We start from the raw sequence: 26416 nt of genomic DNA, 5'->3' as shown, positions 1-26416 counted from the left end.
GAGGATCTGAAAACATCATATCATAGGGATATATGTGTGCCTATATTTACAGCAACACAATTTGTGATACCAAATCTTAGAAACAACCAAGATGCCTCTCACCTGAGGAACAGTTGAAAAAGATACGGTATTTTTACACAATGGAGTATTACTCATCTAGAAAGAATGATAAACTCGAAGCCTTTATATTGAAGTGGATGCTACTTGAACATATACTTGTAAGTGAAATAAACCAGACACACATGTGCAAATATCATATAGTTCCCCTAGTATAAGAACTCAAAAGAAGAAACACAAACAGAAAGGTATAATATAAGTAAAAGGAAAGCAGGATCTCGAGGACTAACCAAAAAAGGGAAAGGAGAAGATCTAGGAAACATGACAATATCAAGCCATACAGTTATATGTAGAAGTTGGGCAAGGCAATGATCCTGAGAATCTCCAGAAGATTTTTGAATCTAGCAGTAAGATTTTACCCTGACTAACTATATATACTGATACCTGTGAACTAAACAATTGCACTGAAGATGGTAATCTGTAATAGTAGTTTCATGCTTGCACTGCCTCTCATTCTGGTCTTCTGAATACGGGCTGTTTGTCATGACATGCCAGTTGCTGCTGTGCTGTTTCTCAGGTAGATGATTGTTCAAAAAGAAGGGGGTGGTGAATGAAGGCAAGAGATAGGAAAAGGAATATTGTGGGACTGTCCTGCTTCAAGGTTGTATATGATTAGATTTTTGGACTTATGTGTAAACATAAGTACGTAATTCTTTATGCCTATTTTTAAAATATATTCTAATTTTTTAATGTTTTTTCATTATATTCTGTAGGGACTTAAAGTTCAGCATATCAATACTTGATGAAAAATACCTGTTCCATGTCATGCCTAAGATGTTTGATATTCAGACAGTGAGGTTAAGCTTAACAGCCTAGGTTGTATGGTAATAACAATAAGCTTGTCTTCTGGAGGGTTAACAACCTAAGTTTGCAGACCAAAATTAGAGAAAAAGGAGGGCTGCAAGGAGAACCAACATTTTGGCCCTAGCCTTCCATGGTCTCTTAAGACTCAGGACATATGAGAACTTGTACTGTAACGACATGTAATTTGGTAGTGTCCCAAATTTTCTGATCAAGATTATGTGGCCAAAGAGGAAAGTGATCGATGATGTAGAGTGTGCCTAAGGAGAGTCACATGGAGAGAAAACATTCTCTCAGGCTTTTTCAGAGAGCACATTGGTCAAACAATGGCTGACACTGACAAAGGTTCTACAAACTGAAGTATAGGATCTCAGGATAAATCCTGAGGGGATTTCACTGACCTTTTCAGACCGAAAAGCTACAACTCTTGTTGCATAGGTCCTGCTTTACCTTGGTCTTAACCATCCAGCAAAAAAGTATAAAAATGCAGTATAACAAGTAAAGCCATGCTGTTATGTTGAGCTGTAGAGGACTCAGGCCAACAATTTCTGGTATTGCCAGTCAAGCAGAAGACCCAATACTATTATGGACTAAAGAACTCTTTTAGAATATTTTGCTGAGTTTGCACACCTATAATATTGAAATGGTGAAACTTAAGAAAAAAAGGGAATACAGATGTATGTCCATTTTGTATCAGTGTATTCAATGTGGTTAGGAAGATATATCGTTACATTCTCTTGATGAATAGAGGGATTTGTTCTAATGATGTTTGTAAATAGGATATCAAGTCCGCATCTTGTACAGCAATTAACATTAACTAGGAAGAATGTATGCAATGTGTTAATTATTGAATCTGTCCTACCAATTTGGTTTGAAACTGTCTCATTACTATTTGTTTCTCAATAAAATTATGGAAAAAAAAAAGGCTACTCTGAAGTACAGATCAAGACCCTTTTCCAAGAGGAAAGGAAAATGTGTGCCAGGAATTTTCAGAAGCACGCCTAAAAGCAGAACATTTTATATAAAAAGAAACTTTGAATAGAAGAGGAATATGAACTCTTAAGTTTTATTTTATTTTATTATTTTTAAAATTTTTTTGCGCAACCAGGGATTGAACTCAGGCCCTGCGCTTGCCAGGGAAGCACTTATTCTATTGAGCCATCTCCCTGGCCCTGAACTCTTAAAGTTTGTATGTAGAATTTTTACAAAGGTCTTATTGTGGTACTTTATAGTAATGATGTTCAGAACAAATAATCAGAAAAAAAATATTTTAAGGAAATAAGTGATTGTTAATTCCTGATGTTGGTTTTTATTAAACAGATGTAGTGAGCTTGTTGGAAGAATTGAGAAACTCCAGCCTAGGGCATGGAATGAGTTCTAGCTTTCTGTTCCCTAGTTTCTTTAATTCCTTACCCAGAGGACTGTCAGAAAGCAACAGCAGGCAGAACTCCGTGCTGCTGCTGGAGCAGATTTCTTCTCTGTGTGGCAAGGTAAACAAGGCTTTCTTTGAGTTATATATATATATATTTTTTTTTGCGTTATATTTTTGTGTTTAATATTGGAAGATGTGTAAGAAAATGAATATAGCTCATTAATCTGCTTTTGCTTGCTAACTTGGTTTCTTTAAGTCGCTGGACTTTGGCCCCATTTTATGCGAGATCGCTTGACTTTTCCCAGTCAAATGCTTTGCAGGCAAGGTGATGTTAGAAGGTTCTCAGTAATAAGTCTTATACGTGGTAATGGCTTCAAAATTTTAGACCAAGATGGTGTTGCTCTTGGTTATTAACTTGATTAGTTTGAGAAACGCCCAGAAAAGTAGTAAGGCACACTTCTGGATGTTGTGGGGCGGGTCCTGAGGGCATGACCTGGGGAACCGTGCCTGGGCCCAGCCCCTGCTCTCTGGCTTTTCTTGTTGCCCCTGCTTCCTGGCTGCCACCCCTTCCCACCCTGGCGCTTCTGCTGTGGAGGCGACTGGCCACGGACCACAGTCTTAGCAGCCAGAGCCCCAATTGCTTTCTCCCCCTGTGACTGGTGGGTGGCAGATATTTTTATTCTACCCAGGAATGGTCACTAATAGAAACACAGGGTTTTTAACATGGTGTCTTCACAAAGATGTTATTTGTAATCATTAACCCTTTAGTACCCCATTTCAGTTCTGTGGGAAGCCATTGATATGCCTGCACTATTGTTTCATGGTAGAGCAGAGAAAGACTTGTAGAGCTTCACCCAATTATCTGTAAATTTATCATTTTTCCTTATAAGTATAATGATGCTTAGATTCATAGCTATTTTAATAGTTTTATATTTATAATGATATAAAACTGATATATTTTTACTTTGCTAAGTTAGAATATAAAGAATTCTAAGTAGAATCATGTATCAAAAGTCAAGTAAAATTTTTAGTAAAAACAAAGTACATTCTTTCTCGTTATTCAACTGTTATGTTTCTGTGAAAATAACTTTTAATGAACACAACATTTACTGACCATATTGTATAGCATTATCATTTTAACACCAAATGCACTGTTAGCAAACACTCCTGAAGAAGAAATAATTATTTTATTTGTAGCAGTTTTGCCATCATGCTAAAGTGAAATCTTGGATGATTCCTGTGGCAAGTTGATATAGTAAGGAGTACGGTCTTGCCCTTGAAAGCTTGATTGTCTGGTAACTTAAAATCTTGGCTTCAGGCCTCAATGTCCCCGTAAGTTTAATAACATTTGAATAGCATGTCAGAGTATTTATTTGATAACTTGGCCTGTGACATAATATTTCTAGTAAAAATCAGATAGATATCTATAAGTTATTTAATACAAGTATAAAATAATCATTAATTCATCTAGCTATTGACAATGGGCAACACTAATTCTAAAAGCAAAGTTAACTTGATATTTGCTGTCATATTTTCAGTTGTTTTGTTTTAAATATGCTGTCTCATTATCATTATTTTTTTCTTATATGTATTTGGTACAGGATCTCACTATGCAGCTTGGACTCATAGTGATCCTGTTTCAGCCTCTTCAGCGCTGGGTTTTTTTATTTTATTTTTTAAAATTTATTTATTTATTTTTGCTGGAACTGGGGATTGAACTCAGGCCCTTACTCTTGCCAGGCAAGCGCTTATTCTACTGAGCTATCTCCCCGGCCCCTTCAATATGCTGTCTTAGATTGTGGTTTTTATGGCTTCTCCGACATGACTGTAGGATATTAGAACACTGTCAGTGAGCAGTACATAGTCATGTAAGTTTCTTAATACAGCAAAAGGGATATACAGACATATTATGTAACTTAGAGAATAAATCTCTCAATTTGAAGCAGTTTATTTTTCTTTTATATTGGATCACAATTAATCTTTTATATTTTTGAAAAAAACTTAGTTTTGAATTGCATGCTTAAAAAAACCCCATTACGTGCTCGTTCCTTGAAGTGATCCCTGTGCTCTGCACCTGAGTTTCCATTTCCGGTGCTGCAGTGGCTTGTTTTGCTTGCCTACTGTTGAGCGGATGGCATGGACGAGTGTCCGTGGGGCTCAGGGTCTCGTGATCCGAGTGATTCTCAGTAAATGTTCGAGCACTGAAAGGTTGTCCTTCCTTCCATCTCTCCAAAATATACATGAAAGCTCCTTGGAGAAAAGCTCATTTTCCTAGGTTAAGAAGAGACAAGGTAGGATTGGTAGCAAGTGGGGTGTCTACACAGCCATATATATGCATATATATGTACATACTTTTACATTTGTATCTCTTCTAGGGGCACTAAGCATGTCTTTCATTATGCTCACTATCCCTTTAGTTGTCTCAGAAATTATTTCTGATTTGATTTTTTTTTTTTCCTGGAGGTTTTTTTTTTTTGTACTTTCGTACGGGTCTATGGGGTCTACAGGGTCTCCCCAAGGAGACTAGATTTGTAGTGTTCTGCCTGTGTTCAGCCTCCCGAGAGCTGGGATTACAGAGGTACGTGCCACCATGCCCAATCTGATGCTGTCTCAGCGTGCCCCGGGGGCGGGGGGCGGAGGTCGGAGGCGGGGCCGGTGCCCGCAAGGCAGACCCGGGCATCTAATCCGTGGCTGCTGCGCTCCGCTCTGCCTGGCCCTAGTAGGGGCTTTAGTCCGCTGAGCTGTTTGGCCGGCCCAGCCATATATTTATAGCGAGGAAATCGCAAAGCTATTAAAATGATTGTCATAGGGACTGCTTGTTAGGGAGGCCCGACTGAAATGATTCAATCCAGGTTTTGAAACCAGACTGGAGACAGTTTGTCCTTTAAATTCTGGAGATAGATTGATAGCCTCGCCCTCTCAAGGCTGCCTCGTGATTGATTGGTGTGGGCGGAGAGCGAGCAGAGTAGTCCAAAGTAGGCAGTGCGAGGGAAGTGGCCAGCTCTCCCCCATCGGATGGTGGCACTTGACGTGTCTAAAACACCGTGAGGGCCGGGGAGATGGCTCAGGAGAATGAGCGCTTCCCTGGCAAGTGCAAGGGCCTGAGTTCAATCCCTGGTTCTGCCAAAAAAGAAGAAAGAAAAAGAAACACCGGGAAAGACATGGCTGGGGCCCGGTGGGGCGCAGTCCCCTAACTGCTTCATCAAACTTGGGGACCTGCGCCTTGGGCTCTGAAATTTTACATACGCAGGAAAGGAGTAGTTCACGTTAGAACATTAGATGTATCGACTGCTAAATCTTAAATTGCTAATTCCTGACTTGGTAAAACATGTATTCTTTTAAAAAGACTATAGTTATAGTCATATTTACTTTTATCTTTATTGTTTCTAAAATACAGATTTTATCTGTTAATTATGAATGCATAAGTAAACATAATAGATAGCAACATTTGCACAGACTGCTACATAAAAATAATTTACAGTAGACTTAAGATCTTTGACTAATTCATTATGCTTCCCAAAGTTTTTTTTTTTTTTAAGTTAATGTCTTTATTGGGATGTGCTGATTGATGTAGCTGTATTTCTAAATAGGCAAAATGCAGTTTTCATAATTGTAATTTGTTTAATTTAGTCTTTAATCAAATTGAGAATTTACTTAAATATATTATGGTGATTTTTTTTGAGCAAATATTTATATAAACATCTGTATGCCCATCCCTGGGAGTAGAAAGATAAATAAGTTGTGATTGCTCATAAATCAGTCTATAGCTGTTCTATATTTTCTGTAATGTAATTCATTATCACCTCTGTAGTTTTTACTTATCAACATTAAGTCTCTGGTTTCTAGGAAAAACAAATTCCTATTTTGTCTTCAGATGTAGTATAATTTTGAAACCATAACAACAATCCATCAGTCAGAGGTCCTATAATTACAGCTAAGTAAGACAAAATTTTTTTGTTAGAACTCTCAGCCTCATTATTTTATAGGTATACAAAGAAATTAACCCACACCCTGAACATAAGTAAATAGTGTGAAGAACAAGGTTTTTCAGAAATACACACTTGAGTGGAAAAGGGACCCAGCAGCGCTGAACACCTGTCTGCGCTTGCCTTTGGTTTCTCGCAGCGCGTGGGGGGGCCTATTTCAGCTTCATCGTGGTGGTGTTGAGAGCCCTGTGGGTGGGGATCGCCCCGTGCAAGCAGGAGTTGGGTCTGCGATCAGTAAAACATGTCCTGTGTTCCAGGTTGGTGCTCTTTTCACGCTGCCGTGTACAATTAGCAGCATACTCATCCCGCCTCCCAACCAGCTCAGCTCAAGGAGATGGAAGGAATACGTTGCCAAGAAGCCGAAGGCGGTGGGTGGTGAGTAGCAGAGCGCTACACTGTATTACTGACGTGAGACAGAGAGTGTATGTGTCTATCCTGAAGTGGAGATAATATCTCTTGAAAAAATGTTTTCCTTTATGGTCATGCTGCGGATTGAGCCAGGTCCTCGCATGTGCTAGATGAATGCTCTGTCTTTCACAGCATCCCCAGGCCCTGGTAACATTTCTTCATTTGAAAATAGTGTTCGGTTACCTCTAACCACGTTCATTAACAGTATCAGTGATTTCAAGGCAGAGCATTTAGTTAGAGTGCTCACTACATGAACATTGATTTCTTAGAGACATTTGAAGAAACAAACGTATGAAAATAAAGCAGTTTATTTGTTAGAAAAGGAGCTTGTGGATGTGCTTAAGAAGTTAGAACCTATTTCACTGTATACTGTGCAGGTTCTAGATACTTTGAAATACTGAGTCATTTAATTTTCATAATAACCCTATAGATTTATTTTTATTCTCATTAAATGGGTGAGGATATTGGAGCCTAGAAAACTTAAAGAACTGTCAATTGACAGAACCTTCATATAAATCCTGGTTCTATAGTTAATATTTCTGTACTTTCTTAAAATGTGAACCTGAGCTGTATGACATTGTGTTGCCTCTCTAGTAGTCTAGTGTGTGCGAGATGTCCCCATAAAGATAAAATCCTAACTTATGTTAAAAAGTCAGAGATTCTTTGACTCCTAACCCTAGTATTTCATTTCATACTTATGGATCAGACTGTGTGAGTTACCTTCTCAAAGTCAGATAGCTAAGGTGTGTTTCTACATACTTTTGTTTTGGCCTAAGTAGTATTCAAAATTGAACAATAATTTCTTTAAATTTATTTGCTTGTAGTTAGTTTTTGTGACCCATGTCATGGTGAGACTGAGAATTGTATTTGAAACATGTCTACCAAGATATCTATGGAAATACTCCACAGAGCTAATATTCCGAGGCAAAAAATTTTGAATCAATAGGTTATACAATGTTATATAGCAAGTAGGTGAGATACTAGATTCTGATTTATCAAATGTTGAAGATGAAGCTGAGCTTCAGGTAAGATATCTACATGGAAATTTAAATCTAGAGTATGAAATTTAGATCTAGATCTCTAGAGAATAGTCACAGCTAGGGATTTAAATTTTGCATGTAGCATTAATTTTCTTAGGTCTAGTTTAGCAAAGGTAAATGTTACAGCTTGAAAGAACACACTTTACATTTACTTGTTCTGGTGGGACTGGGCTGCAGTGGGACTGGGCTCAGCTGGTTGGCTCTTCTGCTGGTTTCACCAGTGGCCACTGATGTGGCTGCCCTGGCCTTGTGGATTGTTTGCAAGTAGGGTTCAGGATGCAGAGATGGCTGACTCCACCCACAGTCTCTAAGCCATTTCTTTGCTATATGTTCTCTTCACATGTCTCCAGTGTGCTGGCTGAAACTTACTAGTGCTCAGGATAAACACAGAACTTAAAGCTGCCACATTTTTGAAGAGGAGTGAGTCCTGGAGCTAGCCTAGTCTCACTTCTGCTGCATTACTGTTTAAGGTTAGGGTCAAGAACGTTCCAAGCTCACTGAGGAATTGACCATAAGAAATTGTTAATACTAGGAAGCCACTAATGTAAAGGCTTACCATTGGTGCATATAGGAAATAAAAGGGATGCTGGGGGGGGGGCGGAGGTAGAAGCAACCACATCTAGACAGCAGAACTAAAGAAGGGAGCCAAAGACAAGGTCTTTAGAAATACCTGCATTTAAATGGGAGTTGAGAAAGGTGAAGAAATGTTTTTATAAATGGTTGTTTGAAGATCCTGGCAAATTATAATCATTAGACGGGGGGTTGGCTCAGTGGAATAAGCGCTTCTCTGGCAAGTGCAAGGGCCTGAGTTCAATTCCTGGTTCCGCCAAAAAATAAAAAAATAATTATAATCATTAACATCGGCATTAAAAAGACCTGTATCACATTTGTAGGATGTGCGGTGAGCTTGTGGGAAGTAAAGGAGAGTTAGCCTGGTTCCTGCTACCTATCCGAGGAGGTGGAGTCGTGGTTCTTTTTTAATGAAATGTTTTTTATTTTTTATTTTTTTTAATGAGCAGAATATATTTATTGAGGGAAAGAAAGCTCCTGTCCAAGAGAGGGACAGGAGGGGGGTCCCGAGTGGGTGATTGCCAATGAAATGTTTATTAAAGTGAGGAATATACTTTGAAAAGTAATTACAGTTCTGCTTAACTGATGATGGAAAGGTAAAAGGGGCAGATACGCGGTGTGTGGCCTGACACAGGCTGAGAGCTCAGGGAAGGCTTCTGCAGCAAGTAGCACTGCTGTTGGCTGAGTGGCCCCCGCAGGGGCACGAGGGAGAGCAGCTTCAACCCTTCGCACCCACTCTGTGGAAGAAGCGTGCCTCTGGAGTTGTGGACATGCTAACGCAAATCAGAAGTAGGTCCAGGGAGGGGCAGTGTAGTCAGCGGTGCTTGCACTGCCTGAAGTCGTGGGCTAATCGCCATTTCAGCACCATGTATGTCCAGGACTGAGACGGACTGAGTGTTAGTGTCTCCTAAATACACCGAGTATATTTTAGCCCACTTAGCTCTTTTCTTCTTCCTGTAACTTTCTATTTCAGATGCTGATTATGTTGCTGGTTCTAATTTTAAGGCAATTGATTGATTTAGAATTGGTCCTAGGTTTTTTTCTTTTGCATGATTTTTCATTGTATCTTTAAGAAAATATCATGTGTCTTAATTTCGGTTTTTTAAATCATTGCCTCTTGAAATTTAAGAATTAATAGTGGTAACTTCTGAATAATGATAAGATATAGATCATGTGATAATCTTTGAAGCTAGATTGTTGATTACTGATTAGGCTGGATCATTAGGGGCTGATTAAACTACACTTTATGGTTTTTTTTTAATGCTTAGAAGTAGCAACAAAATCAAACTGGAGAGCTGATTATTAAGTTCTGTTCTACCTATAACCCTTCCTGAAGGGTAAACTTTTTACTTATCCCATTGACAGAGAGCCTTTTGTAAAAGGAGAAAAACCAAAGTTTACTTGGTATAAAAATTTTAATAAACCTCGCATCCAGAAAATTCCATATCCCCTTCATTATATCCCCAGTAATAGCATCTCTCTCTCTCTCCCAGATAGAATAGGGACTGTCAGATCGTGCCCCAGACCATAGCCCTGCTTCTGCATAATCTGCTGAGTTCCACCCAGCTGCCTTGTTCCTCTACATGTGACTAAACCCTACTGTCCTGAAACCATGTCTTGATTTTTTTCCTTTGTGACTTTGTTATTCATTCAGACTGTTTCATTCATTTATTTGAATATGGAACAGATACTGTGTATCAGACCTGGGACCAAAATCTGGAGAGCAGTACTCAAGGAGATAGACTTATGTTCCTCTCCCTGGAATGCAAACTGTGGCACACAAAAGAAATAGAAATATTTATTGTGTAACATTAAAACACATGCTATGGTATGGTAATATTATAATAACGACCATAACATTGTGTTTAGGAGCAGCTGACTAGGAAGATCCCTAAGGAACATGGCATGGAAGAAGAAAGGCGCAGTGGCTATGTGGCCACTTGTGGGAAAAACAGCTTCACTGAGCATTTGTGTGTATATATATATATTACACAACTATTCCTGGGACAAAATACCTGACACCCCATGGTGGAGGAAGGAAAGGCTTATTTAGCTCCCAGTTGGTGGGGGTTCCAGTCCGTAATCAGCTGGCTCCAGGGCAGGACAGCGTGGTGAGGGGCGGCAGGTGAGGCGGCAGGTGAGGCGGGCAGCAGGCCTCTGCCTTCGCTTGTATCACAAGGAGGTTACTGGGCGGGTGTAGCGCTCACAGCATCTCTGTGCCCTCTGCTTGCCCAGGATGAGGATGTTTACAAAGTGAGGACCCTGGTCCCGGCTGAGTGGCTTAGTCAAACTTCTAAGCTCAACTTGCACAGTGTATCAACACTCAGTTAGGTACTGGAGCAACAGTAAACCCAGGGGGATCTGCCCTCGGGTGCCTCAGGGACAGCGGAGGTTGCGGCTGTGGCTCTCTCCCAGACGGCCCCCTCGACAGTCTCTCCATTCCCGTAGGTCTTTAGTCCAAAGTCGTTTTGTCTGTCAGGACCTGTTTTGCCATCTCACCTAAAGTGCCAGACAGACCCTGCTGCTGAGCGTAGGCCCCTTGCTGGCCTGCTGGGTGCCCGATGGGAAGCTTTCCTAAGTAGTAAGTGCAGGACATTGTGTAGCAAGTTGTAGCTGCTGTCCTTACAGAGCACCTGTGCCTCTGTTTTTAATAGCACCCGAGGTTATGCTCCTTATGAGATCCATATGTATGTATTAGTTTGAACTGTATGATGTTTTATATATCAAGATTATTAGATACTAGCAATCTTGTATGCTAGGAACTAAAGTAAACAATGCTCAGTCTGAAATATGTTTAGATTATAACAACAAAAGAATGCTTTTTAGAAGTGCTGTTCAGGGAAATAACTCAGAAGTTATTGATACGAGAAAATGAAAAAGAGCTCTGTAAACCAATGAAATTATCCAGCCCTCTTTTCAGTCTTCTAAAGAAAGACTTACGTAAAATCTATACCGGAAGGCAGGTGTGCTGTGGAAGGTGCCTGGCCTTTCGGAGGAACACGCTGTAAACCTGGCCGCACCACGAGTGACCAGCCTCAGCGCTCACGTCGCGGAATGGCAGCACCACTCTCGGCCAGCGCCTGTCTGCCCTGCTCGCCCTCTCTCTCAGAGCAGTACTGAACGCTAAATTCTTAAAAATCTTTTTGTTATAAGCGACACATCCTAGGTACAGGAATATCATGAAATTCTTTAATATGGTAGGACAGGAACAGGACTTCCACCCAGTACTGGATGCATCCAGTCCCAGGCACCCTCTTTTTTTGTAGCACTTCTTTTGAAAATAATTTGAGGAGCTTGATTTTTTTGCTTGATGTCTTGATACTTCTGAAGTCATTATTCTTATAACATAACACTGTCTAGTAATTTTAAAATTCTAGGTACCTGATAATTCTACAACCCTGAGTTTATTGTCTTTCTCAGTTTTTTTTTTTTTTTTTAAAACAGGGATTCTTTTGAAAGAAAAACTTTTAAAGGTCCTCTGAGAAAAATCCTATCTTTCTTGACAGAAAAATTTAGTAACAATATTTATAAAGGGACCATAGGAATCCTGTGGTCTCTCATGTGATCCATTGTACCTGGGGAGAAATGGCAGCAGGAATGAGGAAAAGATAGAGAAGAAGACGGGAGCTGGGTCAGGTGGTGCCTCCTCTGTCTGGCAGGTGAGACGACCCCCAGCCCCAGCAGCAGTGTGGATGTTTATTTATGCCTTGGCAGAGTCAGTAGCACGGGACACAAGGTTGCCTGGGCACGCAGAGCTGACATTAACCAGTCAGGTGCCTCTCTTGGGATGGGGTAGCTTGCTGCTTTAGGCACCTAGACCGCGTCCTGCTGGTATGCGTGTGACCAATTCCAGCTTCCGTGGCTCCCAACAGGGACCGGAAGAGTAAGGACTGAGGAAATGTCTTGAAATGGTAGTGTGGGTTTTATTAATGCTCAGATCAGCCTGTTTCAGAATAGTCAACCAAACTGAGAGAGTTAAAATGACACTACATAGCTGACGTATAAATAAATGATCTCCATCTTAAAAAACAATGCACTCTGGCAAAGACTTTGCAAATAGGAGACAAATATTTTTTTCAGTTGGGAACTTTCTTCTGGATAGGGTCTGTGTATATACTAAGCCATGAAATGAGACTTTGTAAATTTAAAGGGATTTAAAAAAAGAAGAAGAAACAGTACCCAGTATGTTCTCAAGTTACAATGGAGTTCATTTAGAAATCAACAGTAAAGCTCTGAGAAATCCCTCAAATGATGGAAATGAACACAGTTATGAAAAACCTGTGGGTCCCCCCCAAAAAAAAGAATCAAAAAAGGAAATTAGAACATAATTTTCACTGCACAAAAATAAAAACAAAATATCAAACTTACAGAAAATAGCTTAAAATGTTATGGAGGCCTTATGCTTATGATAGATTGAAAAAAAGATCTAAAATCAGTACTATAAGCATCACCTCCAGCAGCAAAAAGACTTAGTCCGAATGACTGGAAGGAAATGGACCAGAAGTCAGTGAAGAAAGTCCTGTGAACGCGATAGAGCACAGCCGCCCAGCCAGGCTGCTGCTGGGTTAGGGTCACACATCATCCAAGGGCAGAACGAGAACAGAGATGCCCGTGGAAAAGAACTGATTGCTGCACGCAGTGCTGGAAGACTGATGCTCCTGTCTAAGGAGATGTACGTGTGGAGGCGTGGAGGCACGTATGTTTAGATTTCTTCGCCTATGTAGTTAGACTTCTGTGTCCATAAAAATGGACTCAAAATAGGTCCACGTTTAAAAACTAAAAATGTAAAACTTCTGTAACATAGATACCATAACAGTTCATGGAGTGAAAAGAGAAAAACCCTCTAAATTAGAATTTGCCAAATATTAAAAATATACATTTTTGAAAGATACTGCTAAAAAAATTAAGAAAAAGCTACTGATTGAAAAAAATGCTTCCACTCATACCTGACAAAGCACACATAAATGAAATAATTCTTTTTTTTTTTTTTTTTCAGTACTGGCAATTGAACTCAGGACCCTGCACTTGCCAGGCAGGCACTTATTCTACTGAGCTATCTCCCTGGCCCTTATATGAAATCATTCTTTCAACCCAGAATAAAACATTGAGAGTGATTTCAGTGACACATGGCTATAATACCAGGGCTTCAGGAGGGTGAGGCAGGATTGCAAGCTCAAAGCCACCATAGGCAGGTTAACAATGAGAGACTGTCTCAAAAAAAAAGGACTGGGGATGCAGCTCAGGGCCTTGAGTTCAATCTGTAGTACCATCAAAAAAGCTAGGCCTTGAATAGATATTTCACCAAAGAAAATAGGGGACTTGCTAATTCATTATCTACAAAGATGCTCAACATCAGTCTTTGGGGACATGCAGATTCCATCCAAAATGTGATCTTACAGTGCAGTCACTAGAATGGCTATAATTAAAAGGTGACTTTCAAATGTTAATGAGGATATAGAGGGATTGCACAGCTCACTGTTAGTGGGTCTGGATAATAAAACAACTACCATGAGAACAGTTTGGCTGTGAAATTTACACTTTAGTGTGCAGTCTAGCATCTTCACTCCTAGGCGTCTACCCAGGAGAAAAGAGAACATACTTGTTTAAAGACTTTGAGCAAATGTTTATGAAAGCATCATGATAGCTAAAAATCCATCGACTGGTGAATACATTTTTTTTTTCAAACAGTGGCGGTCTCAGTGACATAATTTCTGATGAACCTGAACTAGCATGCCACACTTATAAAGTCAGATGAGATTATACATCATACAGTCACTTACTCTATATGAAATTTCTGTAAAAAACAAAAGACAGCAGATAACTGTCTGCCCAGGGCTGTGCGAGTGGAGAGGTGGACTGTAGACCTCCGTTGGAGGTCTTCCAAAACCAGATCACACTGATGGGTGCATAATTATGTAAATTCCCCAACTTGGTTAAAGTTAGACTGTAATGTATGCTATGGGTGTAGGTACATACATCTGTGTAAGTCGTACCTCACCAAGCGTTGGGGCTCACTCTGTTTAAAATCCTGGAGGGTCTCTGACCTCAGCGTAGAGCTTTGTTCCCTCCCCAGCTCACCAGCTTCGCATTAGAATCACCGTGAGGGAACTCGGTGGGCCCCGCGAAAACAAGTGAGTCAGGTGTCTAGGGTGGATCTAGGTTATCAGTAGTCTGGAGGGGCTCAGCTATGCACCATAGACAGAGCACCTCTGCCTTCGAGGCCACTGACCTAAAAGTCATGGTCACTGAAGGGTCCTGTCAGTGCTGCAGGGCAGAGCAAGCACTGAGAATCACTGCTGCTATCATTAGTCCGCTTTCTTGTCCCTGAAACTGCATACCTGACACCTAGGACTTCAGGAGTCGTTTGGCTTCTGGTTTCAGGGAACGTTGTCCATGGTCGGCTGGTTTTAAGGCTGAGCCAGCATGGTGGAAGGGTGCAACGGGAAGGGTGCTTGGTTCACAGTGACTGGGAAGCGGAGTGGAGACCAGTGCTAGAGAGGGGTGAGGTACCACATGTGCCGCCTGGGCTTGCGCCTCTGTGCTCCACCCAGACAGCCAGTGTCTCCACTGGTCCCCAGGCTGCTCCCGGACACTCAGCCATCACAGTGCTTTAGGCTTTAATTTCTTACTGGAAAAGCGGGCTGGTCATAGCACTTGTCAGAGTCCGTGGTGAGGAAAGCAAGCACTTTGTGAACCCTGCAGTTCCTTTGCTGTTCAATCTTCTCTGCTTTCTATATCTAGAATAATAAAGTCATTATTTGTGATCATGGGAAGACCATGAAATAGCTTATGAATAGCTTGTCTCTTCACTATGGCTTTCAAATACCATATTTTACTGTATTTTAACGGACAGGAAATATATGCAGCTGTGATCCTTATGTTATTTAACAGTCACAGTAGAATAGTAAATTCTTTGCATTTTTGTAATCTTAACAGTAGGAGGCTTCAAGCACATATTCAACAATACTATAACTTTAAAAATCATTTTGATTCTAGAATTGAGACACATTTTGTAGGACAATCTGATTTTATTACATGCACATTTCCTAAGGAGTGTGTGTGTGTGTGTGTGTGTATGTATATATATATATAATTGTTCATAACTCAGAATACTGAACCAGAATACCTTTCTTCTCTAGTTTCCCTGGGATACTTGTTTTTGTTTATATTACATGGAATATTATTGCTCCTAATTAATATGATTTGATTTGTGTATTGTATGAGTTCTGTTAAAAAAAGTAAGGGTGTTAGAGTTTTTTTAAATCACTAAGAAACTTACTGTTTTGTAATATAATTTGCTTTTTTATGTAAGGGTTTTTGCTGGTGAAGTACTAATAAGAGCCTTTATTGTAGCATATATATTAACTTGTGAAATTTGATAGGACAAATGGAAACTGGTGCTTCCTGCTTTTCCCATTGTATCTGGACAGTCTAAGCGACTGCATGTAATTTCTTGGTGAATGCAAGCCAAGCATCACCCGGCCAGCCCTTGAGCGTGTAAATACAGCGTTGGAAAATAGAATTTTTATATTGCTGGGGATTGAACCCTGGGCCTCTTACGTGCCAGGTGAGCGCTCTATCCCTGAGCTGCACCCAAGCCCTGAAAATAGAATTCTTTTAATGATTACTTTCCGTCTTTCTTTAGGAAGAGAAATGAAGATTGAATGACTATGCCAGTTGTAAAACTGTTGCTATCTGCAGTATGTACATAAAATGGTACTTAATTAACACCTGCCGGATCTGGAATAATGTTTTTTAAGTGGCTACAGAGTCATTATGGTTAAGGAAGTTCTATAAAGTAAATATTTTTCTTTTGAGGAAAATACGATTGTTGTATTATGCCTTGGGATTTAAAATGCTACCAAAGGTAGAAGGATTTAAAGTAATCACGGAAAGGATGACATAGGAAAGGGAAACAATTGAGCTGGCAAAGTGCTGGAAAGATCACTCTTGGCAAACCGTTGTTTCAAGGAAAATGATAATAAATGCTTTTCCTTTGTAAAAATTTTAAGTTCATTTTCTAATGTTGCTGTTTATGAATGAAATTATTGCAATCTAATTAGAAAGATTTCATATACTTATGATTGTTTGGGAATAGGCTTTTACCACAGTATGTTCATATCTGTGAAATAAACTATTGCTTTTATAATAAAACTATAGTAATTTTTAACATTTTTCTGAATTGCATATGTATAATATTCTACATGTTAAAAAAAAAAAAACCTTTTGACTCAACGCACTTATTTCACAGTCTTTGTTTTCTTATTTAGTCTTTGAAAGCATGCTGTTGATACGTAACAGAATAGGGAAGGGAAGGCCGCCACCAAGCAAGCTGGCCGCTAGTGAAGTTGTCCCTTACAGTGTCAAACCGGCAGCCTTCTTGTTATTAGCACCATGCTCTAGCCAGCTGAACTAGCTGCAGAAAAATCCTTTTGTATGTTGTGTGGTTTGCACTATAAAGGACTTTGATTTTGTGAGCAGAACTTTGCATTGCTAAGGTAAAGATAAAATGTTTAAGAGCAGCTTCACGGGGGTTAATTCACGTGCCATAAAATTGAATACATGTGTAAATATATGATTAAGTAGTTATTTGTATAATCACAGACTTTTGCAACTGTCACTGTTGTCGGTTTTAGGCCATTTTCATCTCCCCAGAGAGAAACTATGCACTTATTAGCAGCTGTCCCGTATTCCTGCCCCTGTGCCGTCCCAGTCTCCAGGGTACCACTCCGTGTAATATAACCATATCATATCGTTTTTGCTAACTGGCTTTTTTCACTTAGCATAATGTTTTCAAGGTGCGTCCCTTTTGTAACAGATCTTAGTACTTCACCCTTTTTATTGTTAAATGCTTTTCTTTTTTTTTTCCTATTTATTTATTTCTGTATTTAGGGCAGGATCTACAGGGTGTTCAGGGTCTCACTATGTAGATCAGACTCATAGTGATCCTCCTGTTTTCAGCCTCCCAAGCGCTGGGGTTTCAGGTGCACGCCACCACACCTAGTCTCAATTGCTGTCTCAACATGCCCTGGGGGCAGGGCGGGGCCAGCCCAGCAAGCCTGGGATTGAATCCTGGCTGCTGCGCTCTGCTTAAGCAGGCGCTTTAGTTTGCTGAGCTATCAGCCCGGCCCCTATTTGGTACAGGGTCTTGCTTTGCAGCTCGGACTCATATTGATTCTCTTGTCTCAGCCTCCTAGTGGTGGGATTATAGGCACACACCACCACTTCTGGTCTCTGTGGCCTGGTGTGTTTGGGGGCGGCATGCATATGTCTCTGGCCTTTTCTCATTGTTTTATTTATCTTTGGATCAGCTGTGTCTATTAATCTTGTGTGGTCCTTGTGAATAATGTTGCTATGAATACATTGTACAGATTTCAAATAATTTAAAATTATTTTTTGAGTATAGCTGGAGAAGCAGGAGTGCTGGGTTTCCTGTTCTCACTATCTTTCAATAGAGGGTTGGGTTGCTGATTGAGGTCTTTGTAATGAAAATTATGTATAAATATTAAATTTATTCCTAAACATTGCTGTAGCTACATTTTATAAATTTTTATGTATTGTAAGTTTTGTGCCCACTTAGGACATTTTTAAATTTCCCTTATTATTTTGACCTACTGAGTATTTAGTTGCATGTTGTTTAATTTCCACATATTTGTTAATTCTCCAAATTTCTTTCTATTACTAGATTTTAATCACTACATTGTTATGCAGACATATACTTTGTATACTTCTGACCATTTTAAGTTTATTGTATTTTTTCAATCTACTATTTTTTTTTTTTTACTATATCTATCTTTATTTATATTTCCTATTTGATCAGACTTTCCTCTTTCCTTTAAGCATGGTCTCCTGTGGTTCCTGGGCCATAGTCTGTGCACATTTGCTTTGAAGTGTTGGTCTGTCTGATGCCTGGGCCCTCACATAGCCATTTTCTGTCACCTGAGCTTTCCTCATCGCTTGCAGTGTGTACCCGATGCATTCCTGTGTCTGTGTGTGTCTCATCTTTTTTTTTTTTTTTAATTTATTTGTTTATTTATTTGTGTGTGTGTATGTGTGTGTGGCCAGCTCAGCCCACCAGGGGGCGGGGCTGGCTGGCATGTGGTGCTGGAGGATTGAACCACAGTCCCTCTGCTTTGTTAAGCTTGTTCTAAGTAGGTGCTTTAGACCACTGAGCCATCTCACCAGCCCTGTCTCATCGTTTTGACATTTGAGATCCTCTTCTCCGAGGTTTGTGTGTGTGGTTGCTTGCTCTGCTCTTTGCGTTCTGAGTCGTCTGGCTATGTTAGCACAGCCCTCCTCAGTGGAGAGGCTTTGGCATTGCTTTTCAGAGGATGTGGGCTTCCTGCAGGCACTTTCAGCCTTGAGAATAAGGTAGCTTTTGCAGATCTCTGGACATCGGGGAATGGAACTGCCAACCTGAAAGATACCAGGGATGAGTTTGTGTTCTCTAAAACCAAAGAATGAATTTTAGGAACAACGGAGGTTAAGAGCAGGATATATTTTTTGGGGGGTGGGAGGAAGAAAGCTTCTGTCCCAGAAAAGGACAGAAGAGGGACCTGAGGTGGTTGCCAAGGCACCTGTCCTTTCTAGGGATTTTTATAGAGCAAATCCACGAGGTGAGGCAGGTCTAAGGATGGGGACTCACAAGGTGGCATAGGGTGGGACAAAACGATGGAAAACCAGTAAGAGTACAAGTATAATTGCTCAGGTAAAATCGATTAAATCGTGATCAAATGGGGAAGCGAGTCACGTAGCAAGAGGGCCTGAATACAGAACAGGGGCTCTTGCTGTAGGGGGTGGGGTTAGTGGCTCTTCCTGGCTACCTCAGCTTGACTGGTACCTATTCAGAATATCAGTCCCTGATGCCTCTCCCTAGGGAGGCTTGTGGCTGTATTTGTTTCATCTTTTGTCCTGAGGTCTGGCCTACAGGAGATGCCTGTCTGTCCCACAGTTCTGAGGTATCTGGCCTTCCATACTGGCTCCTTGAGGAGCCTGACTGCCTGTAATATTGCTACCTAACTCAGCGACCTGCAACTCTCGCTCGCTGTTTCCTGATCTGTCCTTGTCCACCTCACTTAGGAGCACACTCAGCTGATAGATTCTACTAATTTCTAGCGCTCTGCTTGGTTTTCTGCAGTGCCCTGGAGCCTCAATTGCTCTAAAGCTATTTAAGTTGCTGATCCAGTTAAATTGGGGTAATTTGTGAGGTAAGTCTTTGCAGTGGCTTCGGTTACCAGGCAGCTCTTCTCCACCTTCCTGGCTCTCGGTAGTGAGCTAGGTGGAGGCCTGTGTCCGTGCCCCGAGAGCTGAGATGAGGTGCATGGTCCCTGCCAAGCTCTGCTTAGGGTGACCCTGGGCGTAGTAGGGAAGTCCTTCCAGAGGACTCACCTCTTCTGGTCAGAACCAGGGAGGTGAGAAATGCAGCCAGCCTTCCACTCCCGTGCTATCCTTGGCCCTCTGCAGAGCTGAGAGGAGAAGGTGACCGTCCTCTTGGCTACAGCCCCTGCAGTGGTCTCCTCAGTATGCCGGAAGCAGGTGGGAGTAGACTGGGAAGACGCAGCTCATGGCCAGAGTGCTGTCGATTCAGTTTTTACTCTTAGTACTTTTTCCTGAGTAAACATTTCTTCATCTGCTACAGCTCCTTGGGATAAGCTAACCCCTTGGGCTCACCTTGCTCTCATCTCAGTGGCCTCTAAATAAACATGGGGGGCAGGGGGCCTGGATGCTTTGAGGTGGCAATTTGCCCTGCCCTGCCCTGTGGCTGAGTTGGCCTAGTCAGTGAGAGCAGATAGATTTGCCCAGGGAGACTCGTAGACTGCAGGGAAGTGAAGCCAGGGCAGGCTTGTGGTGCATGACGTTTGAGGGAGCCAATTGAGAAGCTTGAAAAGCCTGATGAGAGGACAAGCTCAAGGTCACTGGCTAGGGAAAGAGTGCGCAGATGCGCTCAGCTTCTGCAGGGCCCTGAGCTGGCTTTGGAGGCCCCTGTGCATGTTGTGGCCTTTTCAAGGGGGTCCTTGCTCGAGACCCCTTCCGTCTCTATGTGTCGTTAGTTCCACACCATCACTTCCACAGTCAGGCTAAGAAGTCCTCCATTATTAACGCCCACACCATTTTCTGGCTATCGCAACAACTTTTTCATCCTGAATCAGGCACTGTTTATTAAGCAGTCACTGTGCACGGAGTACAGAGCCCTGGGAAGTAAAGTTGAGCAGGATGCGTCGCTGCCTGCTGGGTGGGTGGGCCCGAAGCTGGGCTCTGCTGTGCCTCCAGTTCTCTCGCGTTTGGCGTGGCTCCTGATACTTTGTTCTTACGTCCTGACTTCAGGACTCAGTGGATTGTGGTGCCAGGTATTCTAGGGTCACAGTTCCTTGAGCATTTCTTCCCCACTGTCCTGTAACTACTCTAGTACCTCACCTTTGCAGTGGCTTCGGTCTTGCTGTTACTATAATTCATATGCACAAATACAAGTATAGAAAAGCAATGATAACTGAATAGCAGTGGCTTCATGGTATATGCTGTTATGTTACCGCTACAGCTTTATCCTTTATTATTATTTTTTCTTATGCATTTAGTACAGGGGATACAGGGTCTACAGGGTCTCACTACGTAGATCAGACTCAGTGATTCTCCTGTGTTCAGCCTCCCAAGTGCTGGGATTACAGGCATGCGCCACCATGACCCATCTTTGTCACTGTCTCAGCACACCCCGAGAGTGGGGCCAGCAGGGCTCTGACTGCCTTTTAGTCTTCCTGAAGGGTTTTCCTTTTACCCTTTTTATTGGTTGTCACGTAACTTTTTGTAGTGATGCATATTGGTTCTATTTTAATTCATATTTGGGTATGTGGAATGGCTGGAAATTTGTCTTTCGGGGGAGAACTGTATTTTTTGTTTTGGTTCAGTATCTTGCTGTGTAGTCCAAGCTGGACTTGCGCTCACTTCTTAGCTCAAGCCGGCCTCAAGCCTGCTGTGATTTTTCTGCTCAACCTTCTGAGAAATAGAATTGCTCCATGCCTGGCAGGAGAATGCTTTTATCATTATTTTGTTGATAATTTCCTTCCCTCTTTTTTTTTAAATGTTCCTTTTTTTTTTTTTTTTTTTGTAGCACCTATTTCCATATTCTACCTGTTTGGTTTTCCTGTCTTTCCTTCCTGCTTTCCATTTTTCTCTTTTTCCTATACTCCTGATAGATTTCCTTAAATGTATCTTATAATCATTTAGTTGGAGTATTCTGCTTTATTATTTTAATTTCTATGCAGTCTTTATTGTAATTTGTATTCCTCTATTAATATGTGATTGACAAACACAGAGCTATGTGTGTTTAATATATGCAATTTGATGAATTTGAAAATGCGTAGAAAGCCCTGAAACCACCCGCCTATGCCGCGAGCATCGTCACGTACAAAAGTTGCTCCCAGCTCCCCCGGTGACCTCCATAGGCAGCCGTGAGGAAGCAGAGAGGACGATGTCCAGCAGTTGGCAAGGGGCGGCGCTGGGCCCTGGCGGCGGGACCAGTGCAGCTGCACATAGGCCAGCCCCGGAGGCCCGTGCCTCAGGGTTGTGGCTGCTGCTCCGCTTGGTGCTCTCATCTGTGAGCGCCTGTGACTCCCAGTTCTTCAAAGATGTAGCGCTTCTCAGAGGATTGGAGTCCTCTGTTCTGCATGGTTTGGGAGTTAGTTTTTGAGACCTTTCTATCTGCTCTATTTTCCTTGTTCCTTTTTGCTCATCTTGGCCTCTGGCTTTCCTGTGACTTCCTGTGTTTCCAAAGGGGGAGTGATGGGCGGGCTCAGCCCTGCTGTCTGGCTTCTAGACCTCTAGGACTTGATTGGGGCAGCCCCGGTGAGGGGCCCCCGAACTCAGTATCTGACGCTCACTTAACTTCCCTGATCATCAACTCAGAGCCCCGGCCCTCAATCCTGTCTTCTGTCTTGTAGGCCACAGACCTTGTTTATTCTCTTTAGAGAGTAAAACTCAGCTCTTGCAGGCTCAGGAAGGACAGCCATCTGTCGGAGTGAAATCAGAAGGGATCTGGCAGTCCCGCTGCCTCGCGAGCCACCTTGCAGCCCCTCCTCCTGTCCTGACTTCCTTTTGCCTCGAGCCCTGGGGGGCCTCTGTCCAGACCTCTGGGGTCCGCTGGCTTTGCGGCCATGATTGCTGCTGGGCCCTGTCTCCCTCAGCCACCTTAGCACGCGAGAGGCCGAAGTCTGCTGCCAGCCGACTAGGCGCTCTTGCTTTCAGACTGAAGTTACTGTTATCTCTTCTCCCAGATATCCGCCCTTGTAGACCACGCTATTTTTAAGTTTTTTTATTCTGATTTAGTGGAATATCAAAAGATAGTGAAAATAAATGCTATGTCCAGTTCACTGTCCTGAAAAAAACAAAGGACACTATTTCTATTTTTACTCCTGAAGGCTTCGTGGTTTTTCTTCGGCTGTCATCACTGTGACCTCTCTTGATGTGTTTTGCGAATGTCCTCGAGCTGTCCTGCCAACCTTCACGTCCGCGGCACGCAGATGAATGGTGCTCTCCTCGTCCTCTGTGAACACAGTGCGGTGCCTGCTGCAGACAGATAAATAGTAGACAAGGAAGGAGTTGCTGTCTATGCAGTCCTCGCGGCGCAGAGGGAATCGGTTCTGGGGCTCCGCAGAGGCCGAAATGCAGCAAAGCGCCAGTCTTGGGTCCAGAGTGGCCTGGCATTTGCGTATCACCTGCACATGCTCCGCTGCAGACTTTAGATCATCTTTTTTTTTAAAGGGTAGAATTAATACTTTATCATTTATAATCAGATGGCAGTTGAGTTTATAGTTTCCATACTTATTTTTTAATAAATTAAAAGTTTTAAACAGCTGAGAGTTACATTCTTCAGAAAACACAGTTAGGCTACCTCATTAATGGTGGCTTTAAGCATCTCCTTATTCGCACCAGAAAACTCACTCACCATCTCTCCCCTTTTAAAAAACTGGAAAGTTGGCACGCTCCTGACCTCACAATCTGCGGCAGTGTCCTGACGGTCAGTCATCCGCATCTACTTCAAGGAACAACACGTTGGGATATTTTTCAGACCGGGAATGAAAGAAAGGCTTGATCACCTTGCAAGGCCCACACCATGAGGCTGAGAAATCAGCTACTACAAGTTTATCTCCTGCATCAGCCAAGGCTTCCTGAAAGGCTGCCTGGCTTTTGATCCACTACACCATGCTGGCTGCTGGGGGCCTGAGGAGCCACCAAAGCAGATGGAAGGCGCGGGACGTGGCTCCTAGATCACCCAGAGATTCTGTTTGTACCTGATGAGCGTAGATGCTGTGTAAATAGTTGTCCCCCTGGATTATGTACCACAGGAAAAGCCTGCCCACGCAGGTCGAGAGGCAGGCGATTCTGTGTGGGGCTGGAGGCCCTGGGCACAGAGCCCGGGCATGGAGGGCGAGCTTTCTGTGTGTGCACTTCTTCTCTTGCGGACTGCGTTGTGTGTGCTTGCACTAGTCAGTGTAATCCACTTAAAGAAACAGAAGCTGAAGAAAGAAGATAGATACATTTTGGTATTGGCCAGACCAGGTGTGCACACTGTGACCCCAGCTCCCTGGGAGGCCGAGGCAGGAGCATGGCAAACTTGAGCCCAGCTGGGCAGTTTAGCAACTTAGTGTGAATCTGTGTCAGGATTTAAGAAACAAAAGAATTGTTTTAAAAGGCTGGGGATCTGACTGAGTATGTAGGCCCTGGGTTCAAGCCCCAGTAACACAAAGAAAAAGAAAAGAAAGGTATCGTGACATTCTAGTGAGCCACATGAAAACAGTGAGCACAGTTTTCATGCAAAACAGGTTTATGGGGGCCAGGGAGATAGCTCAGTAGAATAAGCACTTGCCTGGCAAGTGCAAGGACCTGAGTTCAATCCCCAGTTCCACAAAAAAAAAAAGGTTTACGCTGGGTGTAATTTTTCTTTGGCTCAACAGCTTTGTAATTAAATGAGCACCTGCTGGTGCATGCATGGCGCCCTGAGCCTGGAGTGGGTCCTTACCCAGTCCCCTTCTCCTCTCCTTAGTGCCTGCAGTGGACGTGAAAGGAGAGCGCGCTGGCTACTGCCTCCTGGTGCACGGCGGCGGGACCGGGGGCAGGTGCAGAGCCACCCTGCTGTACTCAGCTGGCCAGATCAACGGGGCCTTCGTGCTCGGATTCATTCACGGGAAGATGAAGACCAAGGCAGCGGACTCCCAGCTGCGTGAGTGTGAGCTCCAGGGCGCGAGGGCGCATCTGCATTTGTTTCTGGAGTTCGCCTGTGTGGTTTTGAGTAGGACAATTAGATATTTCATGGAATTATGTCCCTGTACTCTGCTTCTGACATTCATTTACCCTATTTTATATTTTTTAAGTGAGGAAAACTAATTTCTTTTGCACTATGTAGTACAATTTGGTAGGTCAGCCTTCATTTCCAAATAGGAAGTTTTGATATCTTCTGCTTTAAATACACATTTTATTTTTCCATAACTTTTTTTTCTCTTCATTCACGTTCTCTCCAGCCTTTCCTATGCATCCCTCTTCTTTCCCCCCCACTGCGCTTTTTATCTGGGTATCTATCACTGCTGACCAGTTGCCCGAATCAACCCAGGCATGGTCACCTCCCTCATCCAGGGTGCTGTGTGGGCCCGGTTGGACATTTCTGTGTTAAGTTCCCGTGTGGGACTGGGGCGCACGCAGCTGTGGTTGTGTCTGGAAGACTCCCAGGGCTTGCATCCCAGGGCCCCCGCTGTGGTTCTTGGCCCCCATTTGGTGCCTGTGCTAGGACGGCAGGCGTGGAGAGCTGTTTCTTCCCGTGTTCCCTTCCCACTGCCAGGGCGGCCTCCCTTCCGGCACTGTGCTCCCAAGACAGTCTTGACTTCTCCGTGGTGGCTGTGTCCCTGCTGTGGTCATGCTAAGAAGTAGCAGGTCCCTGAGTGTCACTGGTACCCAGCCTCATAGCTGGTTACCAGCCTGGGGCAGGCTCCTGAGGTAGCGAGACTGCGCAGCCCCAGGGCCACTTTCCACATGCTGCTTGCTGGTCTCTCTGAGCCCAGTGAGGCAGAGCACACTAACACACAGCAGGTTCCGTGTGAGCAAGAGGCAGCTATCGCGGAAGACCATAGGGCCCGTGGTGAGCTGGCTTCCCAAGTGCTACGTGCGCTGCAGCTGGGGAACCCAGAGGTGACATGACTTGTGTCTGTGTCCTGCTAGGGCCGTGGGACTCTGGGCTAAGCTGTGAAGACACTGCTTATGGAGGACACAGGAGTAAGCCTGAGCCCTACATCAAGGCAGTGCATCCTCAGCGCAGGGCACAGCCCAGCGGCCATGGGAGCTGGGGAGGTGGGGAGCGGGGAGAGGCTCAGAGGCGGGAGCCTTTTCTTTTTTCGTCCTGTCATAACTGTTGCTAGGAACTGTTCATTGCTTGCTCCCACCTATGTTGAATGTTTTCTGTTTTTAGGCTGTCCTTTGGACCTCGGAGCACTTCCACGTTTCTCTGCAGAGCAGGTTGTCCAGAGAGAGGAGCGTTTAGCGACTGCACAGGCGCTGGTGTTGAGAGCCTGCCTGGGTGAGTAGCGTCTGCGCTGCACTCCTGGTGGGACGGCTACCGCATAGACTCAGGCCATTGTTGTCCGCACACTTGCACTCGCAGACGCCACACTCCTGTGTGGAGCTGCTCTGGATCCCAGTGACGCAGGGCAGAAGAGGTCTGCGCCTTTGTTCCCCTGGATTCAGAACCTGCCGTTTGTTTACACGTCATGTTTAGCACCTAGACAAATAACCCACCAGGCAAATTTTGTGTTTCCTAATTTGTTTTTGATGATATGATAGAAAATTACAAGTTTTATTTTATATATGTAAAACCGTTGTCTATTTCTGGTAGTATGATGGTAGTTTGCAAATGGAAGAAAATGCAACTCCAGAGAAATTGTCAGTAAAGCACTGATTAGGCTTTTTTAATAGATTGCAAATTGAAAATAAATTATTCACAAACATAAATGAATATAACAATAAAAACTGTCCAAAATAAAAATGAAGAAAGAATTTACAGATCAGTCATAATAGTTCACTGTCAAAACCAAGAAACATATTCATATAATTAGAATTCTCAAAGTAGAAAGGAGTAGGCAATAAAT

The 26416-nt window shown here is 42.8% G+C and overlaps 1 protein-coding gene and 1 pseudogene across 1 annotated transcript in view; one reads left to right on the top strand and one right to left on the bottom strand.

Moving 5' to 3' along the window:
• Positions 1-26416, top strand: part of Mtbp (MDM2 binding protein) — an 85894-nt gene that overhangs the window by 22818 nt on the left and 36660 nt on the right. The window contains exons 10-13 of the mRNA XM_004642265.2: positions 2336-2408; positions 6534-6651; positions 24328-24504; positions 25741-25848. Of these exons, the coding sequence (XP_004642322.1) occupies positions 2336-2408; positions 6534-6651; positions 24328-24504; positions 25741-25848 (476 nt within the window). The remainder of the gene's footprint in view (positions 1-2335; positions 2409-6533; positions 6652-24327; positions 24505-25740; positions 25849-26416) is intronic.
• On the bottom strand, positions 23167-23488 carry LOC105743682 (annotated as a pseudogene).

This window comes from Octodon degus, unplaced genomic scaffold, assembly GCF_000260255.1.
Source record: "Octodon degus isolate 3935 unplaced genomic scaffold, OctDeg1.0 scaffold00148, whole genome shotgun sequence".
NCBI lineage: Eukaryota > Metazoa > Chordata > Mammalia > Rodentia > Octodontidae > Octodon > Octodon degus.
The sequence above is the reverse complement of the archived record's forward strand: the minus strand, read 5'-3'. Positions and strand labels throughout refer to the sequence as shown.